Below are 20,692 nucleotides of genomic sequence, written 5' to 3' on the forward strand. Positions count from 1 at the left end.
GAAACTGATCCCATTCACAGTTGCACCAAGAAGCATAAAATACCTAGGAATAAATCCAACCAAAGATGTAAAAGATCTGTATGCTGAAAACTATAGAAAGATTATGAAGGAAATTGAAGAAGATATAAAGAAATGGAAAAACATTCCGTGCTCATGGATTGGAAGAATAAATATTGTCAAAATGTCAATACTACCCAAAGCTATCTACACATTCAATGCAATCCCAATCAAAATTGCACCAGCATTCTTCTTGAAGCTAGAACAAGCAATACTAAAATTTGTATGGAACCACAAAAGACCCAGAATAGCCAAAGTAATACTGAAGAAGAAGATCAAAGTGGGAGGCATCACAATCCCAGACTTTAGCCTCTACTACAAAGCTGGAATCATCAAGACAGCATGGTATTGGCACAAAAACAGACACATAGACCAATGGAATAAAATAGAAACCCCAGAACTAGACCCACAAACGTATGGCCAACTAATCTTTGACAAAGCAGGAAAGAACATCCAATGGAAAAAAGACAGTCTCTTTAACAAATGGTGCTGGGAGAACTGGACAGCAACATGCAGAAGGTTGAAACTAGACCACTTTCTCACACCATTCACAAAAATAAACTCAACATGGATAAAGGACCTGAATGTGAGACAGGAAACCATCAAAACCCTAGAGGAGAAAGCAAGAAAAGACCTCTCTGACTTCAGCCGTAGCAATTTCTTACTTGACACATCTCCAAAGGCGAGGGAATTAAAAGCAAAAATGAACTACTAGGACCTTATGAAGATAAAAAGCTTGTGCACAGCAAACAACCAACAAAACTAAAAGGCAACCAATGGAATGGGAAAAGATATTTGCAAATGACATATCAGACAAAGGGCTAGTATCCAAAATCTATAAAGAGCTCACCAAACTCCACACCCGAAAAACAACCCAGTGAAGAAATGGGCAGAAAACACGAATAGACACTTCTCTAAAGAAGACATCCGGATGGCCAACAGGCCCATGAAAAGATGTTCAACGTCGCTCTTCATCAGGGAAATACAAATCAAAACCACCCTCAGATATCACCTCATGCCAGTCAGAGTGGCCAAAATGAACAAATCAGGAGACTATAGATGCTGGAGAGGATGTGGACAAACGGGAACCCTCTTACACTGTTGGTGGGAATGCAAATTGGTGCAGCCGCTCTGGAAAACAGTGTGGAGGTTCCTCAGAAAATTAAAAATAGACCTACCCTATGACCCAGCAATAGCACTGCTAGGAATTTACCCAAGGGATACAGGAGTACTGATGCATAGGGGCACTTGTACCCCAATGTTTATAGCAGCACTCTCAACAATAGCCAAATTATGGAAAGAGCCTAAATGTCCATCAACTGATGAATGGATAAAGAAATTGTGGTTTTGGGGCGCCTGGGTGGCTCAGTCAGTTACGCGGCCAACTTTGGCTCAGGTCACGATCTCGCGGTCCGTGAGTTCGAGCCTCGCATCGGGCTCTGTGCTGACAGCTCAGAGCCTGGAGCCTGTTTCAGATTCTGTGTCTCCCTCTCTCTCTGCCCCTCCCCTGTTCATGCTCTGTCTCTGTCTCAAAAATAAATAAACGTTAAAAAAAATTTTTTTTAAATAAAAAAAAAGAAATTGTGGTTTATATACACAATGGAGTACTATGTGGCAATGAGAAAGAATGAAATATGGCCCTTTGTAGCAACATGGATGGAACTGGAGAGTGTGATGCTAAGTGAAATAAGCCATACAGAGAAAAACAGATACCATATGTTTTCACTTTTATGTGGATCCTGAGAAACTTAACAGAAACCCATGGGGGAGGGGAAGGAAAAAAAAGGTTAGAGTGGGAGAGAGCAAAAGCATAAGGGACTCTTCAAAACTGAGAACAAACTGAGGGTTGATGGGGGGTGGGATGGAGGAGAGGGTGGGTGATGGGTATTGAGGAGGGCACCTTTTGGGATGAGCACTGGGTGTTGTATGGAAACCAATTTGACAATAAACTTCATATATTGAAAAAAAAAAACAAAACAAAGGCCTCATCTCCAAATAATATCACATTGAGGATCAGTTTCAACTTGCAAATTTTGGAAGTACACCAACATTCAATCTGTAGCTTAGTGTTTCATCTATCTCTCCTTACAGTTCTATCATTTGTTGCCTCAAGTAATTTGACGTTCTTTTGACAAGCATACACTTATCAGAGATAACAACGCAGTAATTTTTTAATTCTTTTTTTTGTTTGTGTATTTTTTTTTTAAATTTTTTTTTCAACGTTTTTTATTTATTTTTGGGACAGAGAGAGACAGAGCATGAACGGGGGAGGGGCAGAGAGAGAGGGAGACACAGAATCGGAAACAGGCTCCAGGCTCCGAGCCATCAGCCCAGAGCCTGACGCGGGGCTCGAACTCACGGACCGTGAGATCGTGACCTGGCTGAAGTCGGACGCTTAACCGACTGCGCCACCCAGGCGCCCCTGTTTGTGTATTTTTGAGAGAGTGATAGAATGTGAGCAGGGGAGGGTCAGAGAGAAAGAGGGAGACACAGAATCTGAAGCAGGCTCCAAGCTTTGAGCTGTCAGCACAGAGCCCAATGCAGAGCTCGAAATCATGAACTGCAAGATCATGACCTAAGCTGAAGTCGGATGCTTAACCAACTGAGCCACCTAGGAGCCCCTATAATTCTTTACATTACTCAGTGCTCACCATAGTAAGTGTAGGCGCCACCTATCATCATACAACATTATTACATTATTACAATATTAACCATATTCCCTATGCTGTACTTTTCATTTCCATGAATTATTTATAACTAGAAGTTTATACCACTTAATCCCTTTTACTTATTTAGCTCACCCCCTCTCACTTTGCCTCTGGCAATCACCAGTTTATTCTTTGTATTTAAGAATATTTTGGGAGGCACCTGGGTGGTTCAGTCAGTTAAGCATCTGACTTCAGCACAGGTCATGATCTTGCGGTTCATGAGTTTGAGCCCCGTACCAGGCTCTCTGCTGTCATTGCAGAGCCCATTTCAAATCCTCTGACTCCCTCTCTCTTTGTACCTCCACCACTCTCATGTGTGCCCTCCCTCAAAAATAAATAAACATTAAAAAGGAGTACTTTTTGTTGTTGTTCTTTTGTTTGTTTTGTTAGATTCTATATGTAAGTGAAATCATATAGTATTTGTCTCTTTCTGACTTATTTCACTTAATACAATATCCTATAGGTCCAAATGGCAAGATCTCATTCTTTTTTATGGCTGAGTAATATTCCATTGTGTGTGTGTGTACCACATCTTCTTTGCCCATCTGTGTATCTATGGACATTTGGGTTGCTTCCATATCTTGACTATTGTAAACAATGCTGCAATAAACAGGGGTCCATAGATCTTTTTGAACTAGTGTTTTCATTTTCTTTGGGTAAATACCCAGTAGTGGAATTATTGGATCATATGGTATTTCTATTTTTAATTCTTTGAGGAAAATCCATACTGTTTTCCAGAGTGACTGCATCAATTTACATTCCCACCAACAGTGCACAAAGGTTCTCTTTCCTCCACATCCTACCAATACTTGTTATTTTTTGTCTTTTTGACATCATTCTAGCTGGTGTTACGTAGATATCTCATTGTGGTTTTGATTTGCAGTTCCTTGATGATTTGTGATATTGAGCATCTTTTCATGTATCTGTTGGCCACTTGTATGTGTTCTTTGAAAAAATATCTATTCAGGTCCTCTGCCTATTTTTCAATTGGATATTTTTTAATGTTGAGTTGCATAAATTCCTTACATATCTTGGATATTAATCCCTTATCATTGCAAATATCTTCTCCCATTCAGTAGGCTGCCTTTTTGTTTGCTGATGGTTCCCTTTGCTGTGGAAAAGCTTTTTATTTTTGTAGGCCCCGTAGTTTATTTTTGCTTTTGTTTCCCTTGCCTGAGACAAATACGTTGCTAAGACCAATGTCTGAGAAATTATTGCCTACGTATTCTTTAAGGAGTTTTACGGTTTTAGGTCTCTCATAGGTCTTTAATCCATTTTGAGTTCATTTTTGTGTACGGTGTAAGAAAGTCTTCATTCTTTTGCATGTAGCTGTCCAGTTTTCTCAGCCCCATTTATTGAAAAGACTTTTCCCACATTGTATATTCTTGCTTTGTCATAGATTAATTGACCATAAGCATGGGTATATTTCCCTATCATGTTCCACTGATCTATGTGTGTGCCAGTACCATACTGTTTTGATTATTAGAGCTTTGTAGCCTATCTTGCTGAGATTGGAATAACGCCAGCTTTGCTCTTCTTTCTTAAGATTACATTGGCTATTCAAGGTCTTTTGTGGTTTCATACAAATTTTAGTATTGTGAAAAATGTCGTTGGAATTTTGAATTGAATCTGTAGATTGATTTTGGTAGTAGAAACATCTTAACAGTATTAATTCTTCCAATCCATGAGCATAGTATATTTTTCCATTTGTTTGTATCAACTTCAGTTTCTGTCATCAATGTCTTACAGTTTTCAGAGTGTGGGTGTTTCACCTCCTTGGTTGAATGTATCCCTAGGTGTTTATTCTTTTTGGTGCGATTGTAAATGAAAATGAGATTGTTTTTTTAATTTTTCTTTCTTATATTTTGTTATTAGTGCATAGAAACACAACAGATTTCTGCATATTACTTTTGTATCTTACAACTTTACTGAAATCACTTATCAGTTCTAATAGTTTGTTTTTTTTTTTTAATGGAGTCTTTAGGGTTTTCTATATTCAGCATGTCATCTGGAAATAGTGACAATTTTACTTCTTTCTTACCAATTTGAATGTCTTTTCTTTTTCTTGTCTGACCACTCCAGCTAGGACTTCCAGTATTGTGCTGAATACAAGTATTGTTCCTATGTTTTTATATATGGCCTTTATTATGTTGAGGTATGTTCCTTCTAAACCCACTTTCTTGAGTTTTTATCATGAATGGATGTTGTATTTTGTCAGATGCTTTTTACCCTTCCTCTTGTTAATCTATCACATGGGTTTGCAAACCTGAACTACCCTTGTATCCCTGGAATAAATCCCACTTGATCATGGTGAATGATAATTTTAATGTATTGTTGAATTCAGTTTGCTGATATTTTGCTGAGGATTTCTGCATCTATGTCCATCAGGGATATTGGCCTGTAGTTTTCTTTTCATACTATTTATTTCTTAAATGAATAATAACATTTGGTAGCATATACCAGTGAGGCCATCTGAGCCTAATGTTTTATTTGTGGGAAGACTTTAGCCTCAAATCAATTACTATTTATAGGGCAATACAGGTTATCTATTTCTAGTTAAGTCAACTTTGGTAGTTTGTGTTTTTCAAGGAATTTGTCCTTTGTATGAATTGGCAAATTTATCAACATAAAGATGTCCATTAAACAACCTTGTTTTCCTTTCAACATCTGTAGAAACTGTAGTAATGCTATATATTCCATTCTCAATTTTGATAATTGGTGGCTTCTCTCTCTCTTTTTTTTTTTTCTTGACCAGTCTGCTTAGAGGTTTACCAACTGTATGGATCTTCTCAAAGAACCATGTTTTGGTTTCAATGACTTTCTCTGTCTTTTTAGGTTTCTATTTCTTTGATTTCTGCTTCACTTTCTTCTTATTTTCTGCTTACTTTGGACTTAGTTTCTCTTTTTGTACTTTCTTAAGGCAGAAGCCGAGATAATTTATTTGAAACATTTTTTTCTGATATAGACAATCTTTTATGCTTCTAAGTACTGCTTTATCTGTATCCCACAAATTTTGATATTTGTGTTTTCACTTTGATTCAATATACATTATAATTTCCCTTTTATTTCTTCTAGGACTCATGGGTTATTTAGACATTTATCATTTAGTTTACAAATACTTGGTGATATCAGAGACAAATTTCTGTTGTGAATTTCTAATTTAATCCCATTGTGGTCACAGAAGTACCTTGAATAAATTGAATTATTTGAAACTTATTGTGACTTGTTGTATGACGCAGAATACAAATTATCTTATCAAACATCTGTGTATACTGGAAAAAACTGCATTAGACTATTGGGTGTTTTCTTTAAAAGTCACATCAAATTGGCTAATGTAATTTGTTCTTTACATCCTTTAATAATTTTCTGCTAAATCGTTCTACCAATTATTGAAAGAAGGGTATAAAATATCTGACTAAAATTGTCAATGTATCCATTTCTCCTTGCAGTTTTATCATTTTTTGCTTCACATATTTTGAAACTGTTATTAAGTACATGAACATTTAGTATTCTTATATTGCCTTGATGAATTGAATACTTTAGCATTATGAAATGACCTTTTTCCTGAAATATTCTCTGCTCTGAAATGTAAATCATCTGATATTAACTTAGCGAGTCCAACTTTCTTTTTATTAATATTAGTATGGTACACCTTTTTTCCCCAACTTTTTACTTTTAATTTTGCTATTTGTTTCCTATTTGTCCCTTTGGTTTTTTGTTCCCTTTTCCCTCTTCTTCTGACTCCTTTTGGATTATTTTTTATGATTCCATTCAATCTACTCTGTTAATAGCTATAACTTTTTGTCATATTATTTTGGGGACTAATTTAGAGTTTATAACAAGTACCTTTAACTTTTCATAGTCTACTTTGAAAGGATATTTGTCTTTACAGATATTGTATAAGACCTTCCAATAGTATGTTAATTATCCTCACCTAGTCTTTGTACTACTGTTACACATTTTGCTTCTACATATTATAAACTCCATGGTATATTACCTTTCTTAAAAATATATATTTTACCCTTAAACATAATAAAACAAAGAATTCTTATACAAACTTACCCTTAATAATACAAAGAATGTTATTTTATATTTACTCACATAATTAGCATTTCTAGGATTCATTATTTTATGTAAATCTATATTTCTAATATTATTTCTTGTGGTTTGAAAGACTTCTTTTAGCATTTCATGTAATGCAGGTTTGTGGATGAAGAATTTTTTTGAGCTTTCATTGTCCAAAAAGTCTTTATTTCACCTTCAGTTTTGAAAGATACTTTTTGTTCAGTATAGAATTCTAATGACATTTTTTTTTCTTTCAGTAATTTCAAGATTTCATTCCACTATCTACTGGTTTGTATTATTTGACCAAAAACAAACAAACAAACAAAAACTGCTTTCATTTTCATCTTTCTCTTTATGTGCCATGTTTTTTTTCCTCTTACTGCTTTTAAGAATTTTTCTTTATCACTGGTTTGGTTTTAAGTAATTTGATTATGATGTGACTTCACAGAGTCTTCTCCATCTATTTTGTGCTTTTAATTGATTGATCCTCTTAGATCTGTGGGTTTATAGTTTTCATAATACTGGAAAAATTGGGGGTCATTGTTTGTTCAAATATTTCTTTTCTACTCTGCCCCTCTCCCGGAGCCCATTTGGGAACTCAATTACACATATATTTGGTTGTCTGAAGTTCTACAGCTAACTTAGGCTCTGTTCCTTTTCTTTCAGTCTCTTCTTCTTGTTCTTCTTGTTCTTGTTCTTCTTGTTCTTGTTGTTCTTCTTCTTGTTCTTGTTGTTCTTGTTGTTCTTGTTGTTGTTGTTGTTGTTGTTGTTGTTCTTCTTCTTCTTCTTCTTCTTCTTCTTCTTCTATCTCTGTTTAATTCTCAGTAGTTTCCATTACTGTGTCCTTATTTTACTAATCTTTTCCTCTGCAATGTTAAATTCCCTGTTAATGCCTTCCTGTGTATTTTCCATTGCAGTTAGTCTCTACAAGTCTGATTTAAGACTTTAACAATATGTATTGCTTCTAGTTAACAAGCTCATGTTTCCTTAACTTCTTGAAAATATGTGTTGCAATACAGTAAAAATAACCTTAGGGTTGTTGTCTATTAATTGTATAATCTGTGTCATTTCTGGGTTGGTTTTCGTGGATTTCGTCTCACCTGGGGTCATACTTTCCCCCATTATAGGGCTGGTAATTGTTGTTGTTGTTTTTTTCAGTAATTTTTGACTGGATGTTAAGCATTGTGAATTTTAACTTTTTGGTTGCTGGATATTTCGATATTTATTCTTGAGTGATAAATACGCTTTATGCTTTATTTTCTGTGCAGTTAACTTGGAAATATGTCCTGTCAAATATTGCTTTTCAGCTTTTTTTAGGGAAAACCACAGCATCCTTTAGTCTAGGGCTACTTTTGCCCTCTACTGAGAAAATGCCCTCCTGAGTACTGCATCTGATGCCATTTTGGCTGGTTAGAAACAATATCAATTCACAGCCTTATGCAGTAAGTTCCAAGGATTTTTCCTCTTTTGGTGGTTCTTTTTCCCGACACATTAAGTTTTCTCATACTTATGCATTAATCATTATTTGGAGATGCCAAACTGGTCTCATAAACTGTTCTCATGACCTGTTTATGTGCCTTTCCTCTTACTGAGTTTTATTCTTTCAACAGGCATGTTGTACCTCTATTTTTCTTTTTATATTATAATATTCTCAAAGGGCTCATCCATGTATGCCCTATCCACTCTATCACATAGCCTTGTTATTTTCTGAAATTTTAATTTCCTTTTCCTTGTTAAATTGTCTTTTGAGATTATATGATGCATGAGGGCAGGATCTATACCCAGAACACTCAAAACAGTAGGCACATAGGCATTCAATAGACATCTGCCAAATCAATAATTCCACCTTTACCTATCTGTTCCACTTATTTTTTTTTATATGTTAAAGTTAATCTTTACACATTGACATGAGTCTTAACATTTCAATCAGATAATGAGTGTTATTACTATAATGACAAGATTAACCAATCAAATAATGTACTAAGGCTCAAAATCACATTAATTTGAAAGAAGCAGAAAACAGGTTAGCAAGGGTTCAACTAAAAAGTTAACAAGGGAAGAAATAATTTAATGTTCACTGAACAATAAAAAACTATAAAAATCAGGCAGCAGGGTGTTTGAAATATAGCTTAGTTAACAGGCACGTGCAGGAAGATAAGTTACGCAAAGGTCTGAGACCATAAATAGAAGGACAGCCAAATACTATGCTTTTTGAAGTATTATCTGTTTACCTGGAGGGTGTGTCAAATATCTTTGTCAGTAACATTTGATATATAAATGTCAGTATTCCCATCCAAAATGGGGGAAAGGGTATTTAGGATTTCTTCCAGCTGGTACCTTGGTCCTTTGAACAAAAGCCTAGCTCTGGCAGAGTGCAGATAGACAGTAGACTGATTATCAGTGCAGTAATAAAATGTGACCCAGTTGCCTCTCTCCTGCGCTTAGATGTCGTATCTGAACGTGTTGATGCTAACTCTGCAAAATCAAGTACTACTACTCTGGCTGCTTCTATTCTGCAGTCAATGGAACTGGTTCCAGATCAAGACTTTCTGTTCCATGAGTAAAAATTCATTCAAACTTGGGCTGAGACAATCTATGTTTAATTGTAGTCAAACCACAAACAAAATTTAACCATCTTAACCATTTCTAAGGGTACAACACAGTAGTGTTTATCATATACATTGTTGTAAAACAGAACTCTGGAACCTTTTCATGTTGGAAAAGTAAAACTCCGTATCCACTGAAAACTAACTCCCCTTCTCCCCACCTCACCCCCCAGCGCATCCACTATTCTACTTTCTGTTTACAATAGTTTGATTTTTTTAATTTTAAAGTTTATTTTTGAAAGAGAGACAGAGAGAGAGAGAGATTCCCAAGCAGGCTCCACACTGAGCGTGGAGCCCAATGCAAAGCTTGATTCCACGAACCACAAGATTATGACCTGAACCAAAGCCAAGAGTTGGACACTTAACCGATTGAGCCACTCAGGCACCCCAAGAATTTGGCTATTTTAAACACTTGATATAAGTGGAATCATGTAGTAATGAGACAATCTGTTTGGTATTAGATTCTCTTTCCTATTACATGCCCTATGACAGCTAGCACAGTCTTAGAGCCACTTGAAAGAAATTAAATAGACTTCTGAGATGTAGGACTGAGAAATAATGTCAAAAAGTCAGATACAAAGTAAACATTGACTCCAAAAAGACTGATCATAAACCTAAGTTGTTCAACATATTTTGACCATGTATCCCAATCATATCTAATATAGAGAACATACAAAGTTTAACATTTTTAATACTACATTATCAGTTTAAATACTTTTGAGATTTAATTTTGAATCTATAACCTACCAGTAGAAAGCCTATTTCTTCAAGTTAATAGCCAAGTATTAATGTCTAGATTGCACTGAAAAATAGACTTTCTGGTTTGAAACTAATTGTGTAATATCCAAGTATGTGAAAGACTATACTCAGTACCAATTATAAAGCAATTTGATTTGAAAAAATTAACACAATAGTAAATATATGTCTTTCATGTTGATTTGGTTTTCAGTGTTTAAGAGACTTATAGTATATCACCAAGTAATTATTTATTATTATTCAATTTAGCCTGATTTGAAGATCTGATTTAGGTATGCAGGACTTTCAATGGAGTATATAGAGACTGATCTCTCCTCTCAAAATGGTAGGAAATGGTCCATAATAATTTGTATAGTTGTCTGAATAAATAATAAAAAGACCATAATAAATAATGGGTAAAACATACTGAAAAGTAAAATATTGTTCACAGTGGCACCAAAATTCAATAGGCACAGTCATCTTAGGATTCAAAATTCATGCACAGTAGGCCATATGCAGTCAACAAAGTTTGCCTGGACTTGAGACCTTCATTATCATTATGATTCATACCATTGGACCACACTTTAATATTAATTCCCCTCGAAGAGAGATTCTTTGCAACACATAATAATAGAAATTTATTAAGTTCACCTACCTGTCAAGGGTAGCATTTCTTATATTTTTCCTTGGCTATTAAAAGTATATATTTTATTGATGAGCATTATTTCTTGACTTAAGGTTACTGCTGTTAAGGTGGATTTGGGAAGCAGCTCTAGAAGCACACTGAATTTACCAGCAAGACACCCAGACATTTTGAAATGGTCTTAATATGGCTCTGAAAAGCACAGCTCTAGGTACTATTCTAGGATCTCTTGATTCTGTAGTCACTTGAATCTCAGAATATCTGCTAGATTTTTTCTTTCTTGTTAAGGATTTATGCACCATAAAAATAATACTTTTATCCTCATTTAAAGACAATACTTCTGCTTACTATTCATTACATAAGACTAAATGATATACTGTGCCAGTGTTCAAAAGTTCAGGTGCGTAAAATATGCGTAAAAAACACTGCACCTAAAGAAACAAACAAACAAACAAAAAATGCCTGAAAATAATCACAGAACAGGAAGTAGTTCTATGCCCTATGCACAACAAAAACTCTTTTAACAAAACTATATTGACAACAATAGGAACCACCAAAAAACATTAAACATGTACTTAGTAATGATTTATCTTTCCTATATTTCAAATTCTGTTTAGTACACGACCCAGATTCAAACTAAGAAACATGGAACAAGTCATCATGGACAAAATGGAAAAGTTTCTATAAAAGGCCTTTTACCAGATCAGATCAGCAGAGATTCATTAATATCTATTGCCCTTGGCTGAAAAGTAATGATGAGTTTATACATTTTATCGAAAAGGGGAAATCTCAAAAAGATACCAAATATTCCTTTTTATATCTTTTTGACAAAAAAAAGGAGAGGTAAAAAAAAAATAGTAAGGTAGGCTTGCATACCAACACTTTTGAATGACAGTGGGAGAAGCTACTCAAAATGCTGCCTAGGCTTTCTCTTACTTTAAAGAATACTTTAGAAACACTGCTATGTAACACTTCAAAAATGGTAGAGCCTGTCAAACACTCAATTGTGGTAAGAAAAGCTATATTCTAAAATGTACATTGGTCAAATGTTATGTACATTGGTCAAATGGTTACTAGATCCTTCCACATCCAAGACCAAGGTTATATTGTGGGTAAGTATTATTTCTTAAGATAGGGAAATGGAATAACGGACACACATCAGTGAAATATCTTAATCTCAACAGAGCAAGTGAAAAACATTTCTAGAATCCATAATGAATCCAGGCTGAATGAATTAGAAAATTCATCTTTGAGGCACAGCAAGAAAGAGAATGAGGGAAAAACAAGGGAAAAAGTCACCTTGTAAATGGAGTAATCTCTTTTCAAGGAAATGGTAGAAATCAATGAAGAAAATCACAAGCTAGGGCATTCTTCTGGAGAACTGTGGATTTAATAAAACTATAAGCAAAACCTATAATATGCAACCTGAGCCAGATGGCAAACAATGAAAGAAGAAACAGAATAAGTCTCTTAAAGTCAAGTAAATGCCTCATGCAAAATGAACTTCTGCCATCTCCATCACAAAATCTGGAGATTAGTTAAATAAAAAACCCTTATTTTCAGAACAAATAAAATTTAATGTTTGCCTGATATTGTGGCTGTTCACAGTAAAAGCAAATAAAGAGTTTCCTACCATTTCTAGTATATTAGTGCTCTGATATTAAAAAAACGAATGTCAGGGGCACCTGGGTGGCTCAGTGGGTTAAGTGTCTGACTTCGGCTCAGGTCAGGATCTCACAGTTCGTGAGTTCAAGCCCTGTGTTGGGCTCTGTGCTGACAGCTGGGAGCCTGGAGCCTGCTTCAGATTCTGTGTCTCCCTCTCTCTCTCTCTCTGCTTCTCCCCCACCCCCAGCACTCTCTCTCAAAAATAAATAAACATTAGAAAAAAACCAAACAAATAAGATTTAATCATGGAAACAGGGGCATCTAAAGGGAATTTTCAACATTTTTTTTTTTAGGTATCTCAAGTTTTTCTTGTCTTTCTTCAAGAAACTATGGATTCAAACTAGTTAGGTTCACACCTTGATTTGCCAACTTGTCACCTGCCTGACCTGGTAAGTCATCATTCTCTTCTCTGAATGAGTCTGAGCTTCTTCCTCTGTAAAGTGGGGCTCATTTCACTGGTTTATTATGAGGGCTACATGATTTACTATGTGTTCCGAGCTGAGAACTGGCACCCAATATGTACCATATAGGTATTTGTTAAATAAAAATTAAATGTTAAACCAAACGCTGTGATAGGTTCTGAATATATAAAGACCAATCCAATAGGATGCCTGTTTTTTTTTTTTTTTTTTTTTTTAAAGCCTGATGAAGGAGAAGGGTCACTAAACAATGATTACAAAAGAACAAGAAAGGTGCTGTGATAAAGATGAGCAAAGCCTATTTGTGAGCACATCAAGGGGACATTTAACTTTACCACATCTTCATTCAGGCTCAGAGTCATCACAATGACACCCCTCCTGACAGAAAATAAAACTGTTGACCAAAGTTACCCAATTCCCATGAAAGGGAATGACAAGGTGTTTACCTTCGTTCAGGTAAGAGAAGCCTATCACAAAGAACAAAGCACATACCATAAGAAGCAAGATGATAATCTCTACTTGGCATCCAAAAAGAAACTTATTTCCTCTCTAAAGTCAAATGGCAGAGCCTATAAGTGGCCTCAATTTCATTTTCGTTGCATATAAGACATAATGACTTAACTACCAGGCACTTCCAGAAAACATGGTTTTAAAATTTTCTCATGAGTAAGTCTAAATGAAAAGTCAAAATTTCTCTTTTTAGAATGCTCTCTGTATATACTTGGCCAACATCTTCATTCTAGTATTAGTGATTTTTTCAGTTTTGTTCCTCAAAGTTAAGGTTAGAGAGTCGGTGTTAATTATGATGGGTCTCCAGTGAAAACTCCAAGAATCACTAGCATAAACATAAAACACTAGAACAGTAATACCTAAGAAAGTTTTATTTTCCCCCAATTTCAGAAGTAGATAAAAAGAGTGAGCCTTCCTTATCTAGAAGTCTTTAGAGCCCCATGCATGTCTTTAGAGCCCTCTAGTGACTATTTCTTCACTCTCAGTCTATTTCCTTAAGGTCCTAAGACTCTAAACTGGCAATTGAAAAACCTTCCCTCCCCTCTAATACGCCTGCCAAATAGGTTGCCCTTCACTTTTGTGGCCCCTGACACTATGCCATGCAGCGGGAAGGAGTGGAAATACAAAAGCAAAGGTCAGAAATCTGATACTTTATGCTACAATTTTCTCTAGCCCACCCAAAAACAATAGACAAGGACCACCTTAAAAACTGCCTTCCCTGAGTGCCTGGGTGGCTCAGTGGGTTGAGCAAGCAGAGTGTGAGACTCTTGATTTAGGCTTTGGCCCTGATCCCAGGGTTCTGGGATCACCCATCCTGTCCAGCTCCACACCGTGAGTGGAGCCTGCTTATGATTCATTCATTCTCTCTCTCTCTCTCTCTCTCTCTCTCTCTCTCTCTCTCTTCCTCTGCCCCTCTCCCCTGCCCACTAAGAAACAAACAAACAAACAAAAACTCCTGTCTGCCCTGTTTTCCAAGTGGCAGGGAAAATCCAGATAGGATTTTCCAGATAGGATCCAGATATCAAGATTAGCTGCCACTTTCCTCTGCCTCATTTTACACTGTAGGTTTTTTAGAAAACAGAACAAAAGAAAATATTTCAAATTAGAATACAAATAAACCATTCATACTTTGGCCATTTCCTTTTTTTTAAGTTTATATATCTGTTTTTAGTAATCTCTAACCCCAATATGGGGTTCAAACTCACAATCCCAAGATCAATGCTCTACTGACTGAGCCAGCCGGGCAAGGCCATTTCTTATAAATGTTGTGACTTCAAAAAAAAGGATATGCCGAAAGTCTGAGCTACACAACATTCCAGCAAGTTATACTATTATATTATTTTAACCTTTCCATATGTCTACACTTAAGTTCATAACTGAAATTTTCTTGACCCCAATTTTTTTTGTATATATATTTTATCATCCAGTTAGCCAGCATACAGTGTATATGATGTGCTCTTGGCTTCGGGAGTAGATTCCCATGATTCATTGCTTACATACAACACCCAGTGCTCATCCCAACAAGTGCCCTCCTCAATGCCCATCATCCATTTTCCCTGCCCCTCTGCTTCCCACCCCATCAATCCTCAGTTTGTTCTCTGTATTTAAGAGTCTCTTAAGGTTTGCCTCCCTCTAAGTATTTTTGTTTGTTTGTTTTTGTTCTTTTCATTCCTTTCCCCTCCATGATTGCATCCACATTGTTGCAAATTCTTGGTCCAGTTCCGAACCTATCTGAGATCACTGTCTCTAGGCTGACCAGCAATGATGTTCCTTAGAAGGGTTGTAAGAAACCATTCCCAGGATCTGATAGTATTCAAAGGGGAAAGTAACATGTTAGCACATTACCCAGGCTTTAATACTTAATAGCAATGGCCTGGACCCTACTGCAGTTTTTTCTGCGATGCTTCAGTGTGTAAGATTTATTGTCCTCTTCACTTGAAGGTTTAAACTCACTTGGATATGAAAAGACAACAAGTATCACTGGCGAGAGGCTGAGAGCTTGTTTCACATCACAACTGGTAGGGTTCTGAAAAGTCATTTAATTACACAATATACACTATTTGAGGATATGTGTGTATATATATATATATATAGATGTTTATATATAAAGTCTCCTCTCTGTCTCAATAATAAATAAACGTTAAAAAAAAAATTAAAAAAAAAAAAAAGGGGCGCCTGGGTGGCTCAGTTGGTTAAGCGTCCGACTTCAGCTCAGGTCATGATCTCACGGTCTGTGAGTCCATGAGTTCGAGCCCCGCGTCGGGCTCTGGGCTGATGGCTCAGAGCCTGGAGCCTGCTTCCGATTCTGTGTCTCCCTCTCTCTCTGCCCCTCCCCCGTTCATGCTCTGTCTCTCTCTGTCTCAAAAATAAATAAACGTAAAAAAAAAAAAATTAAAAAAAAAAGTCTCATCTATATGTGATTTATACATACATACAAACATGAAATCATGCAAAATATTTCAATTTTCTACAATTTAAGATTTTATGAGTCACCAAGTCACTTCTATTATTCTAAAAACGTAAACATGAGTTAGGAAAGGCTCATTAGTGTTTTCTGTAAGGACAATGCATAACAGCCCACCTGATCTTCATTAAGCAACAGAGCAATGGGGTTTTCTTTACTATTCCTGCTGTACTTTCATATAACTAGGAGCTTCTCACTGACCCACAGCCTGCTTCAAGTAACCATTCCTGACCTCTGGGCCCCAGGAACAGGAGGTGAAAAAACAAAAAAGAAGTAAAGGACACTAACTCAATCCCATGCTATATTTGCATGTTTTAAGACAACGTTATATACTGGGACTCGATACAATAAAGGCAAATGACTTATGACATCTTGCTGATCCATTCAAGACAAGAAAAGGTAAGAATAAAGCTGCTTACCTGTGGTTCCTGCATTCCAGCAGCACCAAGTTCTGAGAGGGACATGGTGAGCTTCTCCTGCTGTTCTGATAGGTATTTCTGATAGAGACTGAGAAGTTCTTGGCATTCTCTATATTGTAGCTGAAGAGGTGAGATTGCAAATTAAGGGAAAAAAACGAATAAACTGATTCAAACTGCATCTATCAGTGCTGCTTTTCAGATTCCAGTAAACAAAAGAGAGCCAAAAATGCAACCATATTTGGTGAGAGTGCAAGTAGACCAACACAGTACATATATCCACCAAAAAAAAAAAAAAAAAAAAATGAAAACAATAATTCACAAAGAGAGTACCAATGGTCATCCTATTTGAGGAGAAATTTCTCTCTCAAATCTTTAAATTTGAATGAGAAAAAAAAACATGCAAAAGAAGGAAGTTAGACTCCTATCTCACCCCATACACAAAAACTAACTGGACATGGATCATTGATCTAAATATAAGAGCTAAAATGGTAAAACTCACAAAAGTAAATCTTTCTGACCTTGGATTAGGCAATGGTCACCTGAAAGCACAGAAAACAAAGAATAAATAAATAAATTGGACTTAAATTTTTGAAAAAGCATACATACAGAACAACTTTTGCTTCAAAGGAAACTATTAGGAAATTAAAAAAACAACCTCCAGGTTAAGAGAAAATATTTGCAAATCATACAGATGATAAGGGACTGGTATTCAGAATACATAAAGACCTTGTATGATTCAACAGTAAGGAAATGTCTAACCTAGTTAAACATGAGCAATGAACTTGAATAGACATTTCTCAAAAGAAAATATACATATGTCCAAGCAGCACAAGAAAATATGCTCAACATCATTAAACATTTGGAAAATGCAGATCAAGACCACAATATGAGATGCCACTTTGCATCTACTAGGATGGCTATAATCAAAAAGACTAACAAAGAAAAGTTTTGATAAAAATATAGAAAAATTACAACCCTCCTATATAGCCAAGGGGAATGTGACACGACACTGTTGCTTTGGAAATAATAATATTTTGTGCTCCCAAAAGTTAGACATTGAGCATATTCAGTGCTCCCAAAAGTTAGACATTGAGTTACAAGACTCAGCAATTCCATTCTTAGCAATAATCCCAACAGAATAAAAAATATATGTCCACACAAAAACTTGTACATGAATATTCAGAGTAACATTCTTCATAACAGTGAAAAAGTAAAAACAACCCAAATGTCACCAAGTGATAAATGGATAAACTAAATGTGGTATATGTATACACAGTATACTACTCAGCCATAAAAAGAAATAAAGTATTGCTATATGCTATAATATGGATGAGCCTTGAATACATTATGCTCACAAAACCAGACACAAACGGCCACATGCATGATCTTATTTATATAACGCCGCTGTGGTGTTTTTTTGTTAATTGTTTTAAATACCTATTCTAATGAACTAGGGGAAAGAATACTCAGTTCTAAGTACACGGGATCACAAATAAAAGTTACATTCATCCATGTTCACTTCCTGTACTCCAATTTTCTGAAAAATTACTTCAGATCCATACAGAGAGAAAGTACATTATTAGTGTGTGCCAGCAGCTGGGGGAGGGAAATAGGGAACAAGTACTAATGGGTATCATTTCGGCAGGGGGGCAGGGGGTGGATAGGTAATGAACATGATCTGGAATTAGATAGTTGTGCTTGCATAGCTTTGGGAATATTCTCAAAACCACTGAATCACACAATGGGTAAATTTTATTGTATGTGAGTTACATCTCAATAAAACTGCTACAAAAAATGCAGAGTAGAAGTGATAACACTTCTAATTACTGCCTAATTTAGGAAGAAAGTTCTAACCATATCAAACATAAAGGAATTATATTAGATTTTTGTCTTGTTTTTCTATAATGTCAGTTAAGTCAATGTTTCATTAATAAAACAGTCATCAGGAAATTTTCTGCCCATATACTTCTCTACATTTTTCACAGTCCAATATGGAGAACATAGCAATCTAACCAGGGGTACCCTCTCCCACAGCTCCTCGAACTTGCAAAGTGCTCAAGACGAAAACCCTAAAGTGGAAAAGTCACCTAACTGCATAGATCAGGTGTATGGGAGACAGCTCTATCCAAGAGAGAGTTCTATTCCTTCTCATTTCCTCCCCAGGCCCACTTTTCTCTCGGATCATTTCCAAATCTCCCCCCTCACTTAATTATGTATGCTGTTGGTATAAAAATTACTGTCCAGTAAGATTATCCTACATAAATACTTTTACAACTGGTCATCATGATTAAGGGTGGGAATAGTATTTCGTAAATGTCAAAAATGGTGACTGGTTTCAGTATTCCTTAACATTTTCATAACCTAATCATTGCCTCAGGGCAGGTTCTTGCTCTAATAACTTTTGCCAATCATGACCGCATAAATAACCAATTGCTTCATTATTCTCATTATTAACCTTTAACAAAAAGAAAGGAGCCACAGATGGTTTATAGAAGGGGAACGGTTCATAATAAAAGGATAGGTTACTAAGCTTAAAGAATACATTAATTAGAAGAGCTTATTGAATCCTCAGTATCTTAAAAACAGTAATGATAGAATGAAGTGTTCTAAATAAGCTAATATCATTTCAAAGTCACTATATGTCAGACCAGGCTGGTTTTTACATTGCCATGCTTTTTGGCAGTAAGCTTCAAAAGACGAGAATGATGTGTGGTGGTCCCAAGAGTCCCTGCCAGCTATGACGTATATAAAAAGAATGTTTGATACTGGTTGTTACCATAGGCAGTAATGTTTATAGTAGGTGGACGTATTAGCCTGGATGCAGAATATGAATTGTACTCTGGAGAAAGCCAGCACAATTATACAGCCTAAGAGGTAAATGTCAGCATTTGAAGACAAATTATAGGCAAATTCATTTAAACACCTGCTATTCGGCAGAATATAAAAACAGGCAGTCCTATCTTTATCAATTTTTTATATCTGTCTTGATTCACCAGATTTTGCAATGCTCACCTTTTCCTGGAAAATCCAAAATGTATGTCCAGGAAACACAGTAATTTTCCTTCCTCCCTAACACAATGAGACTTCAACCCTCCATCTGGAGAGAGAGATTTATGTAAGGAAAATGTGGGTAAAATGCTTTCTTCACTGATCTGGGGGAGGGAGTATAGTGAGGAAAAAAAAAAGACACATTTAACTCAATCCTGGCCAAATGACAGAAAAGAATGCAACAGATGTACAAAATCCAATCTAAGGGAAGGCGTACATCCAACCATGACAGTAATCTAACACACAGGTAATCTGTCCAACCACCATTCAAGAACTGAAAGGAACGGCAGTCGTCACAACCTCATTAAAGAAAGAAATCTTCATAAGATAACATAAATAAGTATAAAGTAATATTAAGCAAGATCATATTAAAACCTAAACATTAATTAGCCGAAATGGCTGTGGAAAATGGTCATTTTGCAAAGCTTAAAGCCTTAACTTCAAAATGCATTAATTCAGAAAAATAAAAGTAAAGGTCAAAGCAGAATGAATAGGGATATAGGGAGAAAGAAAAAAAAAAAAATCATGTGAGTCTCCTGACCAGAGACAGGATATATTGTTAGTATGCTGCCAAAGTAGAAAGTGATCGCCTTGAGCTGGAAGATTTCATCTGGCATAGCAAAGACTACCCTCTTACCCCATCTCACCCTTGCCTTGGATATTTGGGATACTGGGATCTGGTACTTAGTAATCCTGATTTAATACAGAACTCAGTGAAGGAAGGTCTCTATGGGAGGAGAAAAGGGAGAATCATTAAACTAAAAAAAAAAAAAAAATTCTCTATTTTCTGGAACAAAGACTTGGAAAAATGGCTGATTCCCATTCTGGCATATGGAAAGTACAAAGTAAGCTATGCTCTAATGCAAAAGTATGCAAAGAGAAGTAGATGGGGGGTTGCCAAATGAATAAAAGCAACCCTGAAGGAGACTCTCAGTCAAATTTAGGACAATTTGAGCACTGGAAGGAGTGACTCTAATAACAAATTGAGTAAATATTTACCAGTTCATGGTGATACTTCAAAACGACAACAAAGAGTGAAAGGGGAAAAAAAAGTAAAGCCCATCTTAATAGAAGAATCCTAGCTAGCTATTTAGAAGGAATGGTCAAATTTTTTAAATTGTCATTTTATAACGCCCAATGAAATAACAAATCCAGGCAAGAATCATCAATGGAGACTGAAACCAGTAAGTGAAAGATTAATAAATAAGATATGCATAAAGTGTCAAGATTAGTTACTTAGAGCAAAGAAGAAAATTTAAATTTACCTTTAAATGGTAAAACCTGGTAGTCATTTCCCAAAGTGAATTTAAGATCACTAACAGTGAAAAGAAAAACCCAGTAATTATACACCCC

The 20,692-nt window shown here is 35.8% G+C and overlaps 1 protein-coding gene across 2 annotated transcripts in view; it reads right to left on the reverse strand.

Annotated features, from left to right (window-relative positions):
* The window catches only part of KIAA1328 (KIAA1328 ortholog), a 343,712-nt gene that overhangs the window by 200,129 nt on the left and 122,891 nt on the right, over positions 1 to 20,692 (reverse strand). Inside the window, exon 6 of one of the 2 annotated variants that reach the window (XM_049619518.1) lies at positions 16,292 to 16,419. The exons of the other annotated variant lie outside the window; for it this stretch is intronic. Coding sequence (XP_049475475.1) covers positions 16,292 to 16,419 — 128 coding nt within the window. The remainder of the gene's footprint in view (positions 1 to 16,291; positions 16,420 to 20,692) is intronic. 2 annotated transcript variants of the gene reach the window in all.

This window comes from Panthera uncia, assembly GCF_023721935.1.
Source record: "Panthera uncia isolate 11264 chromosome D3 unlocalized genomic scaffold, Puncia_PCG_1.0 HiC_scaffold_8, whole genome shotgun sequence".
Classification (NCBI taxonomy): domain Eukaryota; kingdom Metazoa; phylum Chordata; class Mammalia; order Carnivora; family Felidae; genus Panthera; species Panthera uncia.